The sequence below is a fragment of the Cephus cinctus genome, unplaced genomic scaffold (assembly GCF_000341935.2).
Source record: "Cephus cinctus unplaced genomic scaffold, Ccin1 Ccin1_scaffold2085, whole genome shotgun sequence".
NCBI lineage: Eukaryota > Metazoa > Arthropoda > Insecta > Hymenoptera > Cephidae > Cephus > Cephus cinctus.
Window position 1 is genome coordinate 167,041 of NW_014334134.1, and position 15,298 is coordinate 182,338.

A 15,298-nucleotide genomic window follows, 5' to 3' on the forward strand; every position below is an offset into this window, starting at 1 on the left:
CTCGAGCCAGAAGCTACGTTCGCGCAGACCTGCCTCTCGGTCGCCTCTCGGTCGCCTCTCGGTCCAGAGCCATAGACGACCACCGAGAATCTCGGTCGGCTTGTCTTTTTGAGAGAAGGACGAGAGAAAATAAAAGAAAGGCAAAGCACGAAACATAAAAAAGAAAGGAGAGAGGAAAACACCAGAGAGACTCGCAGTGAACGTTATCGGGCCTCGAATTATGTCCACTTCATTGCACCCTCATCTTTTTATGCATCCGCGCTGCGTTTTACGGTCGCTCGTGGATGTTTATGTAATATCCCTCCACACACGGGATTATGATAATTCAGCTACAGTGGGTTTCGTTGCGCGCATGCGCAGGCGCAGGCGCAGGCGCGCCACCCATATGCACGCGGGACACGGGTGGGTACATTGCCAAGAGGCAGCGATACACGTATACAGCCGAATAATCTATTGCCGTACCGGGATGCTATAAAGTCGTTAACTTCTACTACTGAAAAAAGCATGTCTTCGATATTTATTAGCTATAAATGATTTGATTGTTTTTATACAGGATTTAGCATCCCTAAACGATCCGACTGGACGATCCTCCTATGTCCCCTTGCTAAATACGAATTTGATATCGGGATAAAAATTGTAGTCGATGCGACGGGTCTGGGCAGTTTAATAAAAGACGCGTCGAGAAAGTCCCAAGATATTTGACGGATACTTGGATGAAGTTGGAAGTGAAGTTGGATGCCAGGATATTCGTTATGTACACAGAGCACGAATACATATCGGCGGTCCCCGTCGTACAATTTTCTACCGTTCGTTTGGGGCCCGAGAAATGAAATTCAAACTCATCTTATTGGCGCGAGGGGCCCCAACCGTTGGCCCGCTTGGTCATTATGTATCTCCCACCTAGCGGGGCCCTATCTAACCCGCTCAATAATTATATTCATTACGAAATAAAGCGCGGGAGCCCCCGTAACCGTCCTGGAATTATGGGTCTCAAGGGGGCCTGACCAGCACTGGAGATTACGGTTGCCGCTGTTGTTCTATTCCTGTGACGAACTGATTATTGTTATTTATCGGACGTCCGATGTTCCAGAGAAATCATGTATCCATCGCCTATACCTGCCATTGCCGCCAGTATGATGCTGGAGCGGTGGTGCGGTGTAAAAAACAAATGTAGAAAATGGATACGTTATGGGAGGAACAGGCGGGGAGGGGGAAAGGATTGACGTTAATTAAATGGAATTATTTTTCAAATGGAATGCATCTCTGCTTTGGCCAATTAAATTGCTATTCGTTACGGAAAGAGCCGTTCTGGCTCTTTATGCATTTTTATCTCGATTTCATGGTGTTAATTAATTTCTTCATCCGTATGATAAACTTATTCTGATGATGCGTACGTTCGGATGTTTTATTATTTATAGACTTCACGTGCGAGGCAACAATGTACGATCTGTGAAAGAGTTAAAGATCTATTGTGGCTACTGTATGAATAATTTAGACAATGAGGGCAGCACTTTACTGGTACGAATTTAAATGATATAGATGCAGTCACTAAAGACACTACCCTGCTAGTAATGGGGATTTCTTCGTGCATGCGGGTTTTCCTGTTAAGCAAGAGTGTCTGAAAGTTAATTATTTAGAGGCTGGAATAAGATTTTTAGGAAATCATACAAATATTAATGATATCGGAATTTGGTAAATCTCCATCTTTTCGATGCCGATAAAACTTTTAATTTTACTAACTGTGTTTCATGGTGATTACCATATGTAAATATGCCTACTGTTGGTATGGTAAAGCAGCTCTAGCATATCGTAGATAACACATGTTTTGTTATCTATCGGATAATTTTAGAAACTTCATCTTGGTTGTTATTTTTTTACCGGCTATAGATATATTTGTGATCATACCTCACATGATAACATAGTGTTGTACCGTGACGTAATTCATGAAAATGTGCGTCCACTTCGACTGAATACTCGTTGCGTTTGAGTGGATTGTACATTATAGAAAACGCGACTGACTTTAACAATAATAAAGAGATTATTGAGCAACGTCTAAAAATGTTCTCCAGATTCTCGCTGTACACTAATTATCGGATTTTATGCACAACCAATAATGTCAAACAGGTGAGTCAGGTTGTTTTGGCTACCAAGGGTTAGGTATTAGGTTATCCGGTTTCCCTTAAAAGTACAGTTCTTTAGTAATAGAAATAAACGAAAAAAGTTATACGTTATTCCAGAAAATACTGACTAACCGATCCATGCACCTGAGTTGTCAGATTGGAAGTGGATCAGTGAAGACTTTTCGAGTACTTACAATTTCAAAACAGAATCCTATACTAGGTGCAGCCTTTGTGCGACATGCAAGTTCTGAAAATGCATCTGTTCAAAGTGTACCTGCAATAAATCCACTGGATCAGATACCTGGTATCACATATTACTGCTTTTATAACATCTATCAATTAGTTTTTATATCCTTTTATATAGTATTATGTCATGCTATAACTGTTGTTTTTAGATGCACCTGTACCAAATACTTTGATGAATGATGTCTCAGAAGTAATTACTTCTGTTGGTGAACCATCACTTAGTAGTATAGGACTGGGTGGTTATACACCAGTTGGTATGGTGCAACAATGTTTGCAATTTCTCCACATAGGATGCGATCTCCCTTGGTGGGCTGCTATTGTTGTTGGTATGATTGACAAATTGGAATGAATATTCAGTATTATGTTATGGAACTTCAGGTAGCATTCTATTATAGGAACTGTATGTGTCAGAATATTACTTTTCCCTCTGGTTATATTGTCACAAAAAAATGCAGCAAAGATGAACAACTATTTGCCACAAATGCAACATTTACAAATGAAACTGACTGAAGCCAGGCAATCAGGAAATCAAATTGAAGGTGACGGAATAAGTATATACGTCAAATGTTGATGGTGGCAAAGAATGTCATTAAAGTCAATAGTATCCTTAATTGGTAATTATATTTCAGCTGCACGGTACGCACAAGAATTACTACTATTCATGAAGCAAAAGGACCTTAACCCTCTTAAAAATATGATTGTACCAGTTGCACAGGTACAGTCAGTTAAATAATTAGTCAAGTATATATAAATATGCAGTTTAATTGTTGGAATATTTACACATTTAGGCACCAATTTTCCTCTCGTTCTTCATGGGATTACGCAAAATGACAAATGTGCCTATTGAAAGCATGCGAGATGGTGGTTTATGGTGGTTCACAGATCTTACTGTACCTGATCCGTTATATATTCTACCTATTATTACTTCTGCTACATTATGGGTGACCATAGAATTAGGCACTGATAGTGCCAAACTAGAGCAATTTGGAATGTTCAGATATGTTTTACGACTAGTTCCATTGTGTATTCTTCCATTCACAATTAATTTTCCTGGGGTAATTATACACAGTATATCTATGTAATTTTTAATATCATTATCAGATGTATTAATGTTTTAAAAATTTCAGGCAATTTTGTGTTACTGGGTATCTACAAACTTTATATCTCTTATACAAGTTGGTATACTCAAAATACCAAAAGTGAGAAACTATTTTAAAATTGATGCTATGATTACACATGATAAATCCAAATTACCTGCAAACAAAGGTTTCGTCAAAGGGTTCAAGGAATGTTAGTACTGACTTAACTAATTATAATTCCCTTGTTTTATAATTATATGTATATACACACACCTTTACAGCATGGACCAACATGAAAATATCAAGACAATTGAATGAACGAGCGCGTGTTGATGAAATAGAATTTCAAAAGGCAGGAAGAGGGCCAATCGTCAAAACTTATCCTTATGATCCAACAAATAAAAATAGTACTAATAGTGCTGCTATCTTGACAAAAAAAAGATAACCAGTGTATTGTAAATAAATCATGTAATATATAGTATTTAATACATACAGTGACTGTTTAACATTGTTTGATTACCAAAATATTTTCTATTTTGAATCCAGATATAATATTACCAATTATTATTTACAAGTTCTCATTACATGTTCTTTTACTTAATAAATACACATTGATTAATAACCTCTACAAGATACCCATTTTCCAATGCAGCTGCAATTCTTTCCTTGTCAGCTAGTTGTTTATTGACAGCCGATTCAGAACTGTGCGTACCAGGTTTAATTTGTACATTGATTTTAAATCGTGCTGGCAATGCTCTCAAAAGTTGGGTACATATCGATAAACCTATCAGAGTTACCATACTACAATGTGGAATGGTAGGTGTAAACTGCACATTGATTTTATTCTTTTCGTTGTCCACCTAAAATATCATCATAACAAATACAGTCTTTGATAACATCAGCATAAACATTTATAAAATGTTAATATATTGTTACCTCTATAAGACTCTGTTCAACGATATTTAATTCTTCCAAAGTGAGTGGATGTTCAGGATCATTAATGTTTCTAATTAAGTCTGAAAATTAGTTATCATAAATGCAACATGTACAATTATCCAATAATAAAATTTAAATATGACAAAATCAGGTTATACTTACCAAATATTTCTCGAGAATCAAATTCATCAACGATATCCTCGTTTTCATCATCAGCAGTTACCTGCCTATCGTCTATTTTCTTATATAGTTTCGGATTTATATTTTCCAACGTGTCAGCCATGATTGTAATTAAATAAAAATGTCACTCGTGATTATTCGCAACTGTAGAATTTGTTCGACAGTGCTGCACTCTGTTACGACATTTAAGGCGTCTGCGTCGTATTCAAGACAAACGTAATTGTTAAATAAGTGATGTTTCTTCGACAATAATAAGGATATAATTTAAGTTTAAGTGAATTAATCTACCAAGATTTCTTTCATGATGGAAATTTAAGATGTAACGTAAGTGTGAAATTTAATACAAAGGAATATGCTACTTCGTTTACGGGCTTCCGATACCACATAAATTGCGTAAACCGTTGAAAAGTACAATTTTTATATTACAGTTTTTATCTGCAGGAACTAATAGGGTAAGTTACCCTATTTTTGTAGTCTGTTTTATAAGATTAGCAGTAAACAATACGAAATATTTTATTGAACGCAAAACAAAGTCAATTAATATGGCTGGTTACCCACATTGTCGCATAGAAGAGAAACAAAAAGCAGTGCGATAAGTAAATCTTCGTGCTTTCCAAGTGGGAGCTATTTCGAAAAACGAAAATAATCTTGTATAATTATTCATAATTGACATAACTTATGATACAAATCGACTGACCAATTCCTGATGGCAATTGGTCCAAAGGCATAATCAGATTTGTTTCTTTATGAATTCATAGTTTATGCTACAGTTTAAGCATTTCAAGAGAAACTACTTAATACATACTGTAACAATAGTACACTGGAGTGTCACCTGTGTTGTGCACATCATTGACATATAAATATACTTTGTACTTTGAGAAAAAGTTTAAAGGAAAAGAAAAAGAAAGAAAACTCCATCAAGGTATCAAATTTCGACACTACCTATAAACATAATAAACGGTAATTCGTCTCGATGCAATTATATCGCTAGGTAAATTTCATTTACTCATAAGACAAGTACTCTGCGGTACACAGTACCCGAAATTAGCGAGGCCTAACGAGGTCTCCCCTATTATTGAATAAATAATGAATTAGCTGCCTAATCGAACTGGTTGTGGTAGTTTACAAATAGCGTTATGCACGGGCATGGATAACCAGCCGGCCAGTGCGATTCCAAGAGAGTCGGCCATCGTCGTCATTCCTAAGGAAAATTCTCTTTCCTCTTGCGGCACCTGATAAAATAGGACAGAAAATATTAAGGCATTGTATGTAATACAAAACAGATAGAATCTTGTAAAAATAAATGTGCCTCACTCACCTCTTTTGACATTTTATAGAAAGTATTGACGTAGGCACCACCTCCCAATAAACCCTCCCATAGGACAATTGCAAAGACTATCCATATATTTGGAATGTAGTAGAAAAGTGTCTCAAAAGTCAATACGATGACATTTAAGAACTGAAAATAATCAATATAATTAATGTAAATGATATTTAAAGGAATGTCAATAGATCGGCTGATAATTACCTGGAGTACAGCCATCAGCCAGATTTTGTTGATGGTTATCAAGTTAACCGATGATCGAGAAATAAAAACGCCTATCTGATAATCGACCTGTAACCACCTGTATTGTTGAGCATGAGTCAACCAGATGCCATCGAATTCAATCAGTTCGAACTGAAAATCAAAATATAATTTTTCAACTTCAGAACATGATACTTTTCAAATCACGTATACTTAATGTCGACAAATACGGGCATTGCTGATGGAATTGCTCATAAAAATGGCTAGTTCAAATGTCTCATTGGAATTGCTAAGAGTGACGATATTTTCTCCGAAATAGTTTTTAAAATCAACGAATTCTCCTCGCATGATATTTGCTTGTTTTCCTTTTCTTCTTTTTACGTTCGAAGCCACTTCGAATATTAATTTTTGAAAAGGCAATTTATTCCCGAGATTTCGGCACGCGTTTATGTACTTTTTATGAAGATCTTTTCAAAATGTGAATTTCGCAAATAAACACTACTTTGACTTTCTTCGATGGATTTTTGTCTGCTCGTTCACGTGCTAATAGAATTTCACGACCACGGCGCGTTCGACCACTTCGAAATTCCACAATCCTCATATTTATGTTCAAAGCAATAACAAGAAATTTTGCAAAATTTTATCCCAATAATCAAATCAGCATCTCGCAGCATCTCATGTGAGCAGTCTAAGTGCAAAAACATAACGCAGGAATCTACGTTCCTCAGCATTCTTCAACATTCTTCAATTTGTCTCCTCGGTTACAGCTGCAATCGGATCTATATACGGTATGTCGATGAACTCACCAATCCCTGATTGATAAAGTATTCGAACAGGTACACCAATCCAATAGGAATCATGTACTTGAAAAGTCGAGGAACAATTCTCATTTTCTCACGGAAATTCTGAATTGGCGTATCCATTATCATTTCTTGACTTTCAGTAGCTTCTTTGGTGATTGGTATTGGGATGTTTTTAGGATGCACCAGAATCAGCCAAAACGTAACTGCCTGCACTACTGGTACCACCAACATTACCAGCAACGTGTCCTCAGTACTCATCCAAGTAGTGAGACCCGCATATGAAACTGCACCGACAATTCCAGCACCTCCAGTGCCAGAGGACCACGTGGAGATGACTTGCCTGTTGAGTAAAGTAGATAATCCATACGATAAATTATTTATTTTCAAAATTTCAACATCAGCTGATATTAATCCTTTAATACTCTCTGTACTCGATATTATTATGCCTGATACTTTTAACATTTCTACACAGTGCTCTCCACATAGTCGGGTCATCGTTATCATCGAAATTCTACTACTCACTTGGTATATTGATGACTGTAACCAAGTAACGTTACTTCGCCTAATCCGGACGAAATTGAAGTGACCACAACGCCCAATATGGCCATCCATTTCGCATTGCTCAGCGAAACAAAAAGAAAACCGGCCATGGACAAGGCAACGCAACCTGCCAGTCGTGCACTGAGAAATAAAACATTTTTCTTTAAGTCTCCAAGGAACCATCGAGAACCAACACAAGAATCATACGAAGCATCGAGGATTGTTTAATATTTCGGAATTGCATGATTGGTCCATACTCACTGCACGACGAATGGCAGGAATGGCGCTGTCAACTTAATTGCCAATGCTGGCAGAATGTCTGCCAATAAGATGGCACCTGTTGACAGCGAGTTGCAAGAACGAGTTGACGTCGAGTTACCAGTGGCGTCGCTACTATCGGAGTTATCTGAATCCTATAAAATAATATTACGATAAAGTAATGATAAGACATTAGATATTATTTCATTGCGTCCAAACACTGTCCAGTGAACCACAGTGATACTGTAGAACGATAATAGACTCAATGACGTTATCGCGTCTAATGTTATTTCATTTGATTGTTCACTGATCTTATTGTTCATCCAGTTGTTTCTACTTAAGAGAAACAACCGCGACGCGCTTCATCGAACTTTACCTGACACCTCAGCCGTCTTATCTGGACTCTTTAGTGTGTCAAGGTTCAGGCTTTATCGAGGATGCTGACAATCAGTGCTGCGGTGCACTAGGAAATGCGACTTTGAATAGTATATACGAGACACTTGCTAAGTTACCAAAGTACAATATTTTCAAGATATATCTCGCGAGAATCAGTAAGCGACTTACCATCGTTCCGAATTTGCTCTCGAGTATGTCATGAGCAGCGCTGAGCATCACCACGTAGCCATAATTGTTGCACAATCCAAGCATCCAAAAAGCCAGTAAATTTCGCCATCTCGTCTTCCTGGCAACCTGCTCCTCGACGCTAAGCTCGTCCTTCTTCGGCGAAGTGATGGCTAATGATTTTTTCACCATATTAATTGAAATCGGTTAATTCGAATAAACGTTCAGTGCATATCCTATATGAAAGCTATCACGTGTCTTTCTTCTTTCATACGAATTTCTGTAAGGAAGAATTTTCCTTCTTCTCCTTTTACTCTTTTAGTCTCTAATCTTCTCACGTCCAACTGGTCCTTATTTTCGTTATCTTGTCGTCGAATTAAAATTGCCCACGCACGGTAACACTCTTGCGATTTCTTAGATTCACAAATACACACAGGATGTGGTAACAAGCGGTCACGTGACGTGTCGTATGCGTGCGTAGATATTGTAATACAGAACACGAGCACGTATAGTTAACACGAAGTAAAATAAATGTCTGGAAACGGGGAATATCCTCCTTTCAATATATTATTATAAAAATCGTGACCTTATTAATTTAATCAGTAAGAATACTCTGGCGCTCTTTTATTGTATACCAGTAGAGTCGCTGCGCGTAGTTGAAATGTTATTGTTATTCCCATCCAATTATACTGATTAAGCTCTACTGCAAGGAGCAACTGCATCTCGTGAGATGCAACGCTGAGTTTGACTCAGCAATAGTGAAGCGACGCTAATGATATCTATATTTAAATGCAGTTTGTAAAGCTGCTACAATGAGCTCCCATATAATTGTGCAAAAGCCAAACAAGCATCCGCCGTGCAACTCTTGTTTGGAAATTTCGTATTTAATTGGCTAAAAATGAAATAAAAAAGAATTCCGCACCGCCTGCAAATCAATGAATGCCTTCTGGTATCGTTTTCAGTTTTTTTTTTTTGTAAGCGCTATTCTATTCTAAGGCAGCTTGAATGTTCTTGAATAACGGCAAGTGCCAATGATAACCCAGTAAGTGGTTTTAGAGTAAGAGGTACGCAGGGTTGTATGCGTTTGTCTCCGTATATAATTTATGCCTGTGTTACGTAATGAAACATGCCATTCGCATTCTCCTGTGGTAATGAGCGTTGATTAAACTGTAGATTGATTCCTGCCTGTTAAATAATTGGATTTCCCGTAATGAATGGCCATGCTACTATGGAGATGCACTTCAACGATAATTGCATTTGAGTGCCCAATCTGCAAGGGAATTGCATCTCGAAGGTCACTCGTGTGCAGGCAGATGATATGCTATTAGTCAACGGACGCTGATTGATGTTAAGTAATTGACAGCAATCTATTGACAATGGAGGCCGTCGATAGAATTTCAGATAATTCGACACTGTTATTTTCCCAAATTTGATACATTGTTGTAACGAGCTTTTAATTTCATACGTAACAGAAGTAAATTGCTGATAGCGATCGAGACTATCTCCATTAAATATTTTCACGACTCTCAATGGATTTCTCTAACGACCCAGTAGGCTTAATCTTGGGCTATTTTTATAAATTAATCTCAGCTTTGTTCGATTTATATTTTAAGTTATCAATATTAAGGGGAAAATATCGGACCGACTTTAAGATTTATTATTGCCTTTCACTCATCGCACTTTAGTATATTGATTATTAGGTGATTAAGAGCTTTGATATATTTGTGAAAATAAAAATATTTGCCAACACATACAACACGTACCGCGTTTATCCTACTTAGTAAATTCCCGTAAAGCTGATTATCGATTGAATCGCTTATAATATGGTTGAATAATTATACAAGCTAGTCGAATCACACACCCGCTACGCACTGATTCGAGGATTATGTAAAAATACAGTGGAGAGAAATGAAAATTAAAAATATCAAAGCAGCAATAGTAAAGGAACGAGAGGATTACACATTAAAAAAAAAAAAATGTTTAAATCCTCGCAGTCTGAATTGCGTTTATGATATTTTAGTTTTTTTGCAAGTTATAACGAAAACGTAAAAGAGAAACAAAAAAGATATGAAAATCAATCACTGGCTCTCTTTTGATCTTTAACGCGCGGCGTTTCTAGTGACAATAAATACTTCCTAGCGAAATCCGCGCGTTATGCGGTCACGGTTCCCGATTCGCAATAAACATTCCCTGTGTGCTCGCAGGGTGGGTGGGGGTTCAATTTCGCAGGGAAATCGCCTCGTAGGAACGTCCCGATTGGCTGACGGTTCCATTCGAAATTTCTTAAAGCCTCGCAGACGTCGACCTTGTTTGGCGGAGACGGACAAAAAAATTCTAATACATCAGTCGTAGTCACGGATAACTATATGGGTATAGGAACGATTAATCTACTGATTGAAATCTCAGGAAACTATATGTACAATGTATACATATATATGAATATATTTATTATCTATTGGTGAACATCAGCGGCTTCAGTAGAATTTTATTATGGAGAGGTGGTATAATCAGAGGTGCGGCTCTTTAGTTTTTTTTTTTTTTTGTTTTCCTTATTCTATTCACTCTAGCAGCGTAACTCCTCACTGCTCGGTACACGTGTTCTCGTAGCAAATCTAATGGTTGATCAAACCACTTCGCCCGGACAAGTTTCTAACGAATTTAATTTTCTCATATGTTCCCAGCATGCGGTGGGTTGAATACATGGTAAATATTAAATTTCCTAGCGAAACTAGCACGTTGTATAGAATCTAAATAGAGTTTATACAAACTGGCTTCTAGTCAATGTGGTTATTGTTTGAATTGCTTTTCCTTTAAATTCAATATCAACCATGTGTTTTCGTACCTTATACTTGGTACGAGATACACTAATGACTGACGGCAGATAATTATGCGAGTTTGCGAGTTTGCGAATTATATGCGAGTGACTGAGGAAAAGAATGTAATTATATCTAGAATCTAGATTGTCCAAATAATTTGAAGGATGTTGGATAATTTGTGATGATTGGTCATTGAATTAATTTTTTCTTTTAAAAATCTTTTTTAACTCGTATATGCACGAATCTTTAACGTCAAGGACCAGATTCTGGAGCGGGCGAGGATGCTCAGCACAGATAGCAAAATATCATGCTAGAATTAGGACAATAGAAATCTATCAAAAGTTTATGCGTATAGTAAAAAGTGTATGCTATATTAGCCGCCCTACGAAGAGATAAGTCGAAGATATGATTAAAAAGGCAAAAAAAAAGATCTATCTACAACTTGATGCAATGAAAATGCGTTGAGCAGCAAAGGGCTGAATTGCAAAAAAAAAGAAAATTATTTGCAAAACCAAAAAATAATATCTAATTTGAACTTGTGATTACAAAGTTTATCAAAGGTATCTACTACTCCCTTATTTCTGCAATCAGTATCCCAAGTCATATAAAGTCGAAGGTATATTTCATTTTTTGAATTCGCTTAAAAGTTCGAAAACAGCAGTTACGCTGTACATACGAATGGTGAAGTACGAGTGAGAAAGAAAATGTTTGATTTTTTCCCTTACCTTTTGAACACATCAATATCGTGACCTATTTCCAGAGTTTTATGATTAGTAAAATAGTTTATGCAAAGGAAATGCAATTTGCAGCTTTCGTCTCCTACAGTAGGAAAATTTCTGAATGCGCTAGCTTCGTTCTCTAGGACAGATGACAGCCAATAGTGACTCGAAAGAGTAGAATGAGACTTCCTGGATGAAACCGGGTCGGAGGCGCCGTCTACGGTCTCTACCGTCTCTACCGTCTCTACGGTCTCGACGAGTCCTTTGTTGCGTAACGTCAGTTAGCTATATTTCACATTCCTGCCGCGTTCGGCCAAACAACTCCTCCGGCCATGTGAGCCACGTTCAGGTTTCATTGAAGGTGGGCCGCAGGAATAAGTTCAAGTACGACACTGGATAGTGAGTGACCTTCGACCTTCTCGAATGGCAGTTAGATACCTTCGTTATGGGTAGCTGCATATATCTATGCAGCTACAGACGTCGTCTTGACTAAGTAACGCGGGGCCATCGATGCACTCTATATCCGTGTAATCGAGTCCCCTGTATCCGTAACCGAACTCCACCGGCGACTCGATAGAACCGGGCCTTATTTTTTGCTGGCTTCGAGTAAAAACTAATATAGAAACTAGATTTTTTGTTTATCTCATGATCCACGCGGAACCGAACTATAACTACGTTTCATGTAACTCCATTGAATTTTGCAAAGGCTGCAAATCGACGATTAACATAATCGAATCTACCCGGTGAGAGATAAACAATTAGTGTTGCCGCGAACTCCAAAAATACACCAGATTGAACAGTCTCCTCGGGAAGTTCGTAAGCGCTAAGTTGATATTAACTGCTAAAGTCAGTCACAAGTTAACTCGACTGGCAATTAGGTCAAAATTGAGGAAATGCTAAGGAATCATCCGGAGACTGTGAAATTACGCCCACTGCGTAACTCGGCTGAACTTGCTGACTTTACTAGGTTATACCTACACGATGTCCTACGAATCAACAATTTCTCAAGCAGTAGATCATTTCTGAGTCAAGTCAGACGTTAAATTTGTAGTACTTAGAGATTTTACTGTTGATTCCACTTCAATAATTTCTCAGCTCTAACTTCAATTAAATCGAATGGTACATCATCCTAACGACCTCCCGCGATCTTATGGCTGACTAATTCGAACTGCGTGACACAATGGCTCTTGATCTATCGGCATTCGGTAGCCGTCGTTTGATACATTCCCGTGCTAAGAGTCACGTGAAATTCCAGCATCCGTTAATTGACTGTCGTGTAGGGAATTAGACTGTTTGACAGTCCCATGGAATAGAGAATATACCGTATCGCATTGATAGAAAAAGACGGCTTAGACACGTGGTTGCGCTACTATTGATCGTCGCTCGCCGCTGCTGCCCATGCGCCGTCGTTTGCCTAGGCAGAATTTAGATTTTTCAATTTTGCACATCGCCACCTATCGCTAAATGTCAATCGAATGACAATTATTCGAAATGGAATTGAAATTGCGAAAGTCGACGTTCTTCTCTTTTTTCATTTCCTCCCGTTTTACCTCTGCGCGCTGCAAATGACAGCTGACGTTTCTTTGTTGTCATTATAGTTATTATTCAACTTTATAGTCCATGACGCGGAGACCCAATGTTTTTCTGGGCGCCTTGCGTCAAATTCGCTCTTCCCACCATTCTTGCCAAACTATTTTTCACCGTGACCGATTTTCACGGCGCGAGCTTTGATAGTGCAGTCGGATTTCGATATTACGAATAACAAGAAGGAGCCACTATCGTCTTTTGCGAACTTATGTCGGGTCACGTTTTAAATTTGCAAGTCGCTCGTCGCTATTAGAATGGCGCACGTGGTAGAAGTGAATATGAATTTTTGCAAATGGAACTATAATACCGTTGATTGGTTTCCGTACACGTATATTTTAGTAATAAACCTCGATCGCTCTTCACTATCTTCGTTTACATTATTTAGAACTTTAATGGACTCTTGAAATTTATGAAATTATACGTGATCCCGATATGCTCGTAATTTCTCACCTGATTCCACGTCTTTCGTGTCACATTCCTCGTATTTTACAATCGTCACGCTACTTTGGTCCATCATTGACGGAAAAGAAAAAAAACAAAAACCGCTCATAAATTCAAAGTATCAGTCGCAACGCATCGAAATGGTTAACTGCTAAAGTGCAATGAGGATATGCGGCTATGGAGAAAGAAATCGATAAAAAGTGCTGGAAGCTGATAATAAAAAATTACAGACAAACATTAAAATGATAACACAAGTGCATATCACTTTTGTACGCACGGCCGTATGGAACATGTGTGAATTTCTTAAGCGTTCGTTATTGCAAAATGGGGCGGGAGGGTGGGGAGCGTATGTGCGTGTGGTCGAAAAAAAAAATGTATATTCAAAATACGGAACTGATAAACTTGAAATTTATATAAGACATCAAATGTGCCAATAGTTTCTTATCAGTATAAACTATTGATATCCTTTCGTATGTGCATAGATATAAAAAGCATGAGGTCACTGTACAAATTGCTCTAGAATTTCAATCAAGTTAATTTTAAATAGATTCTCACATTTTTTTAAAATCGTTTGATCCAATAATTTTGCACTGTACGTACCTTGGGTTATCCCTTCCATTTTTTCACTTTGAATTTTACGAGTGATAAGCGCCGCCCGTTACAGGTGCTCAGGAGAGAACAGCAGGGACTGTCATTACGCTTGAGAAAGTTCTGTAAAGTAGCCTGTTCTTCTTAACAATCTGATGTGAATATTTCTTATCATATTAACCATGTACGATCATCCTAATCTAAGAGCGTTATCATTTGATGTCTCATAGGCGATACTGTGGACATATGACCTAACGATAACAGGACTCCTTAACTGTAGTAAATTTTCAATAGATACATTGGAGGAAGCCGAAAGATCAAAGTGCTATTCTTATCCGTGATAAGGATTTTCTGTGCCTATTAGGTGATACTGATTAAAAAGAGCCCTATTGATCGGAATCGATATGTGTCCTAATCAATTAATTATTGAAGAGACTTTTGTCATAGATTAATATCGAATTGAGGTTTTATTGAAGAACAATGTAATGTTACTATTTCTTATCGTATTAACGATGTACGATCATCGTAATATAATAGCGTTATCATTTTGTGTCTCATAGGCGATATTGTGGACATATGACCTAACGATAACAGGACTCCTTGACTGTAGTAAATTTTCAATAAGTACAGGGGAGAAAGCCGAAAGATCAGAGTGCTGTTCTTATCCGTGATAGGGATTTTGTGTCTATTAAGCGATACTGATTAAAATCAGCCTTATTGATCGGAATCGATATATGCCCTAATCAATGAACTATCGAAGAGACTTTTGCCATAGACAATTATCGAATTGAGGTTCTGTTAAGTAGCTGAACGGTAGCAGCAACGCCTTTTGAGAATTTTTGCAATTTTGAAAGAATTTATACTGTATAAAGTGTAGATGAGGTAACGATTCCCGTCCA

The 15,298-nt window shown here is 37.7% G+C and overlaps 3 protein-coding genes across 10 annotated transcripts; 1 reads left to right on the forward strand and 2 right to left on the reverse strand.

Moving 5' to 3' along the window:
* The first annotated feature begins 1,927 nt into the window (after positions 1-1,927).
* Positions 1,928-3,951, forward strand: LOC107274062 (mitochondrial inner membrane protein OXA1L). The gene is made up of 8 exons (XM_015752807.2): positions 1,928-2,124; positions 2,238-2,424; positions 2,516-2,692; positions 2,762-2,905; positions 2,996-3,081; positions 3,155-3,421; positions 3,494-3,656; positions 3,727-3,951. Exons 1-8 carry the CDS (start codon positions 2,059-2,061, stop codon positions 3,888-3,890), a joined length of 1,254 nt encoding a protein of 417 aa, XP_015608293.1. The 5' UTR covers positions 1,928-2,058; the 3' UTR covers positions 3,891-3,951.
* LOC107274064 (MIP18 family protein galla-2) lies at positions 3,897-5,064 on the reverse strand. The gene is made up of 3 exons (XM_015752808.1): positions 4,544-5,064; positions 4,382-4,461; positions 3,897-4,305 (listed from the first exon to the last, which is right to left on the reverse strand). Exons 1-3 carry the CDS (start codon positions 4,662-4,664, stop codon positions 4,039-4,041), a joined length of 468 nt encoding a protein of 155 aa, XP_015608294.1. The 5' UTR covers positions 4,665-5,064; the 3' UTR covers positions 3,897-4,038.
* Positions 5,057-14,559, reverse strand: LOC107274061 (battenin). 8 transcript variants are annotated; one of them, XM_015752805.2, is made up of 8 exons: positions 14,412-14,559; positions 8,252-8,421; positions 7,691-7,842; positions 7,412-7,570; positions 6,893-7,229; positions 6,090-6,239; positions 5,880-6,020; positions 5,057-5,793 (listed from the first exon to the last, which is right to left on the reverse strand). In XM_015752805.2, exons 1-8 carry the CDS (start codon positions 14,428-14,430, stop codon positions 5,653-5,655), a joined length of 1,269 nt encoding a protein of 422 aa, XP_015608291.1. In that variant the 5' UTR covers positions 14,431-14,559; the 3' UTR covers positions 5,057-5,652. The 8 variants fall into 8 exon arrangements, with proteins under 8 accessions (XP_015608291.1, XP_015608286.1, XP_015608292.1 ...); XM_015752800.2 differs by lacking the exon at positions 14,412-14,559 and adding an exon at positions 13,821-13,975; XM_015752806.2 differs by lacking the exon at positions 14,412-14,559 and adding an exon at positions 11,790-11,971.
* Positions 14,560-15,298: the final 739 nt, after the last annotated feature.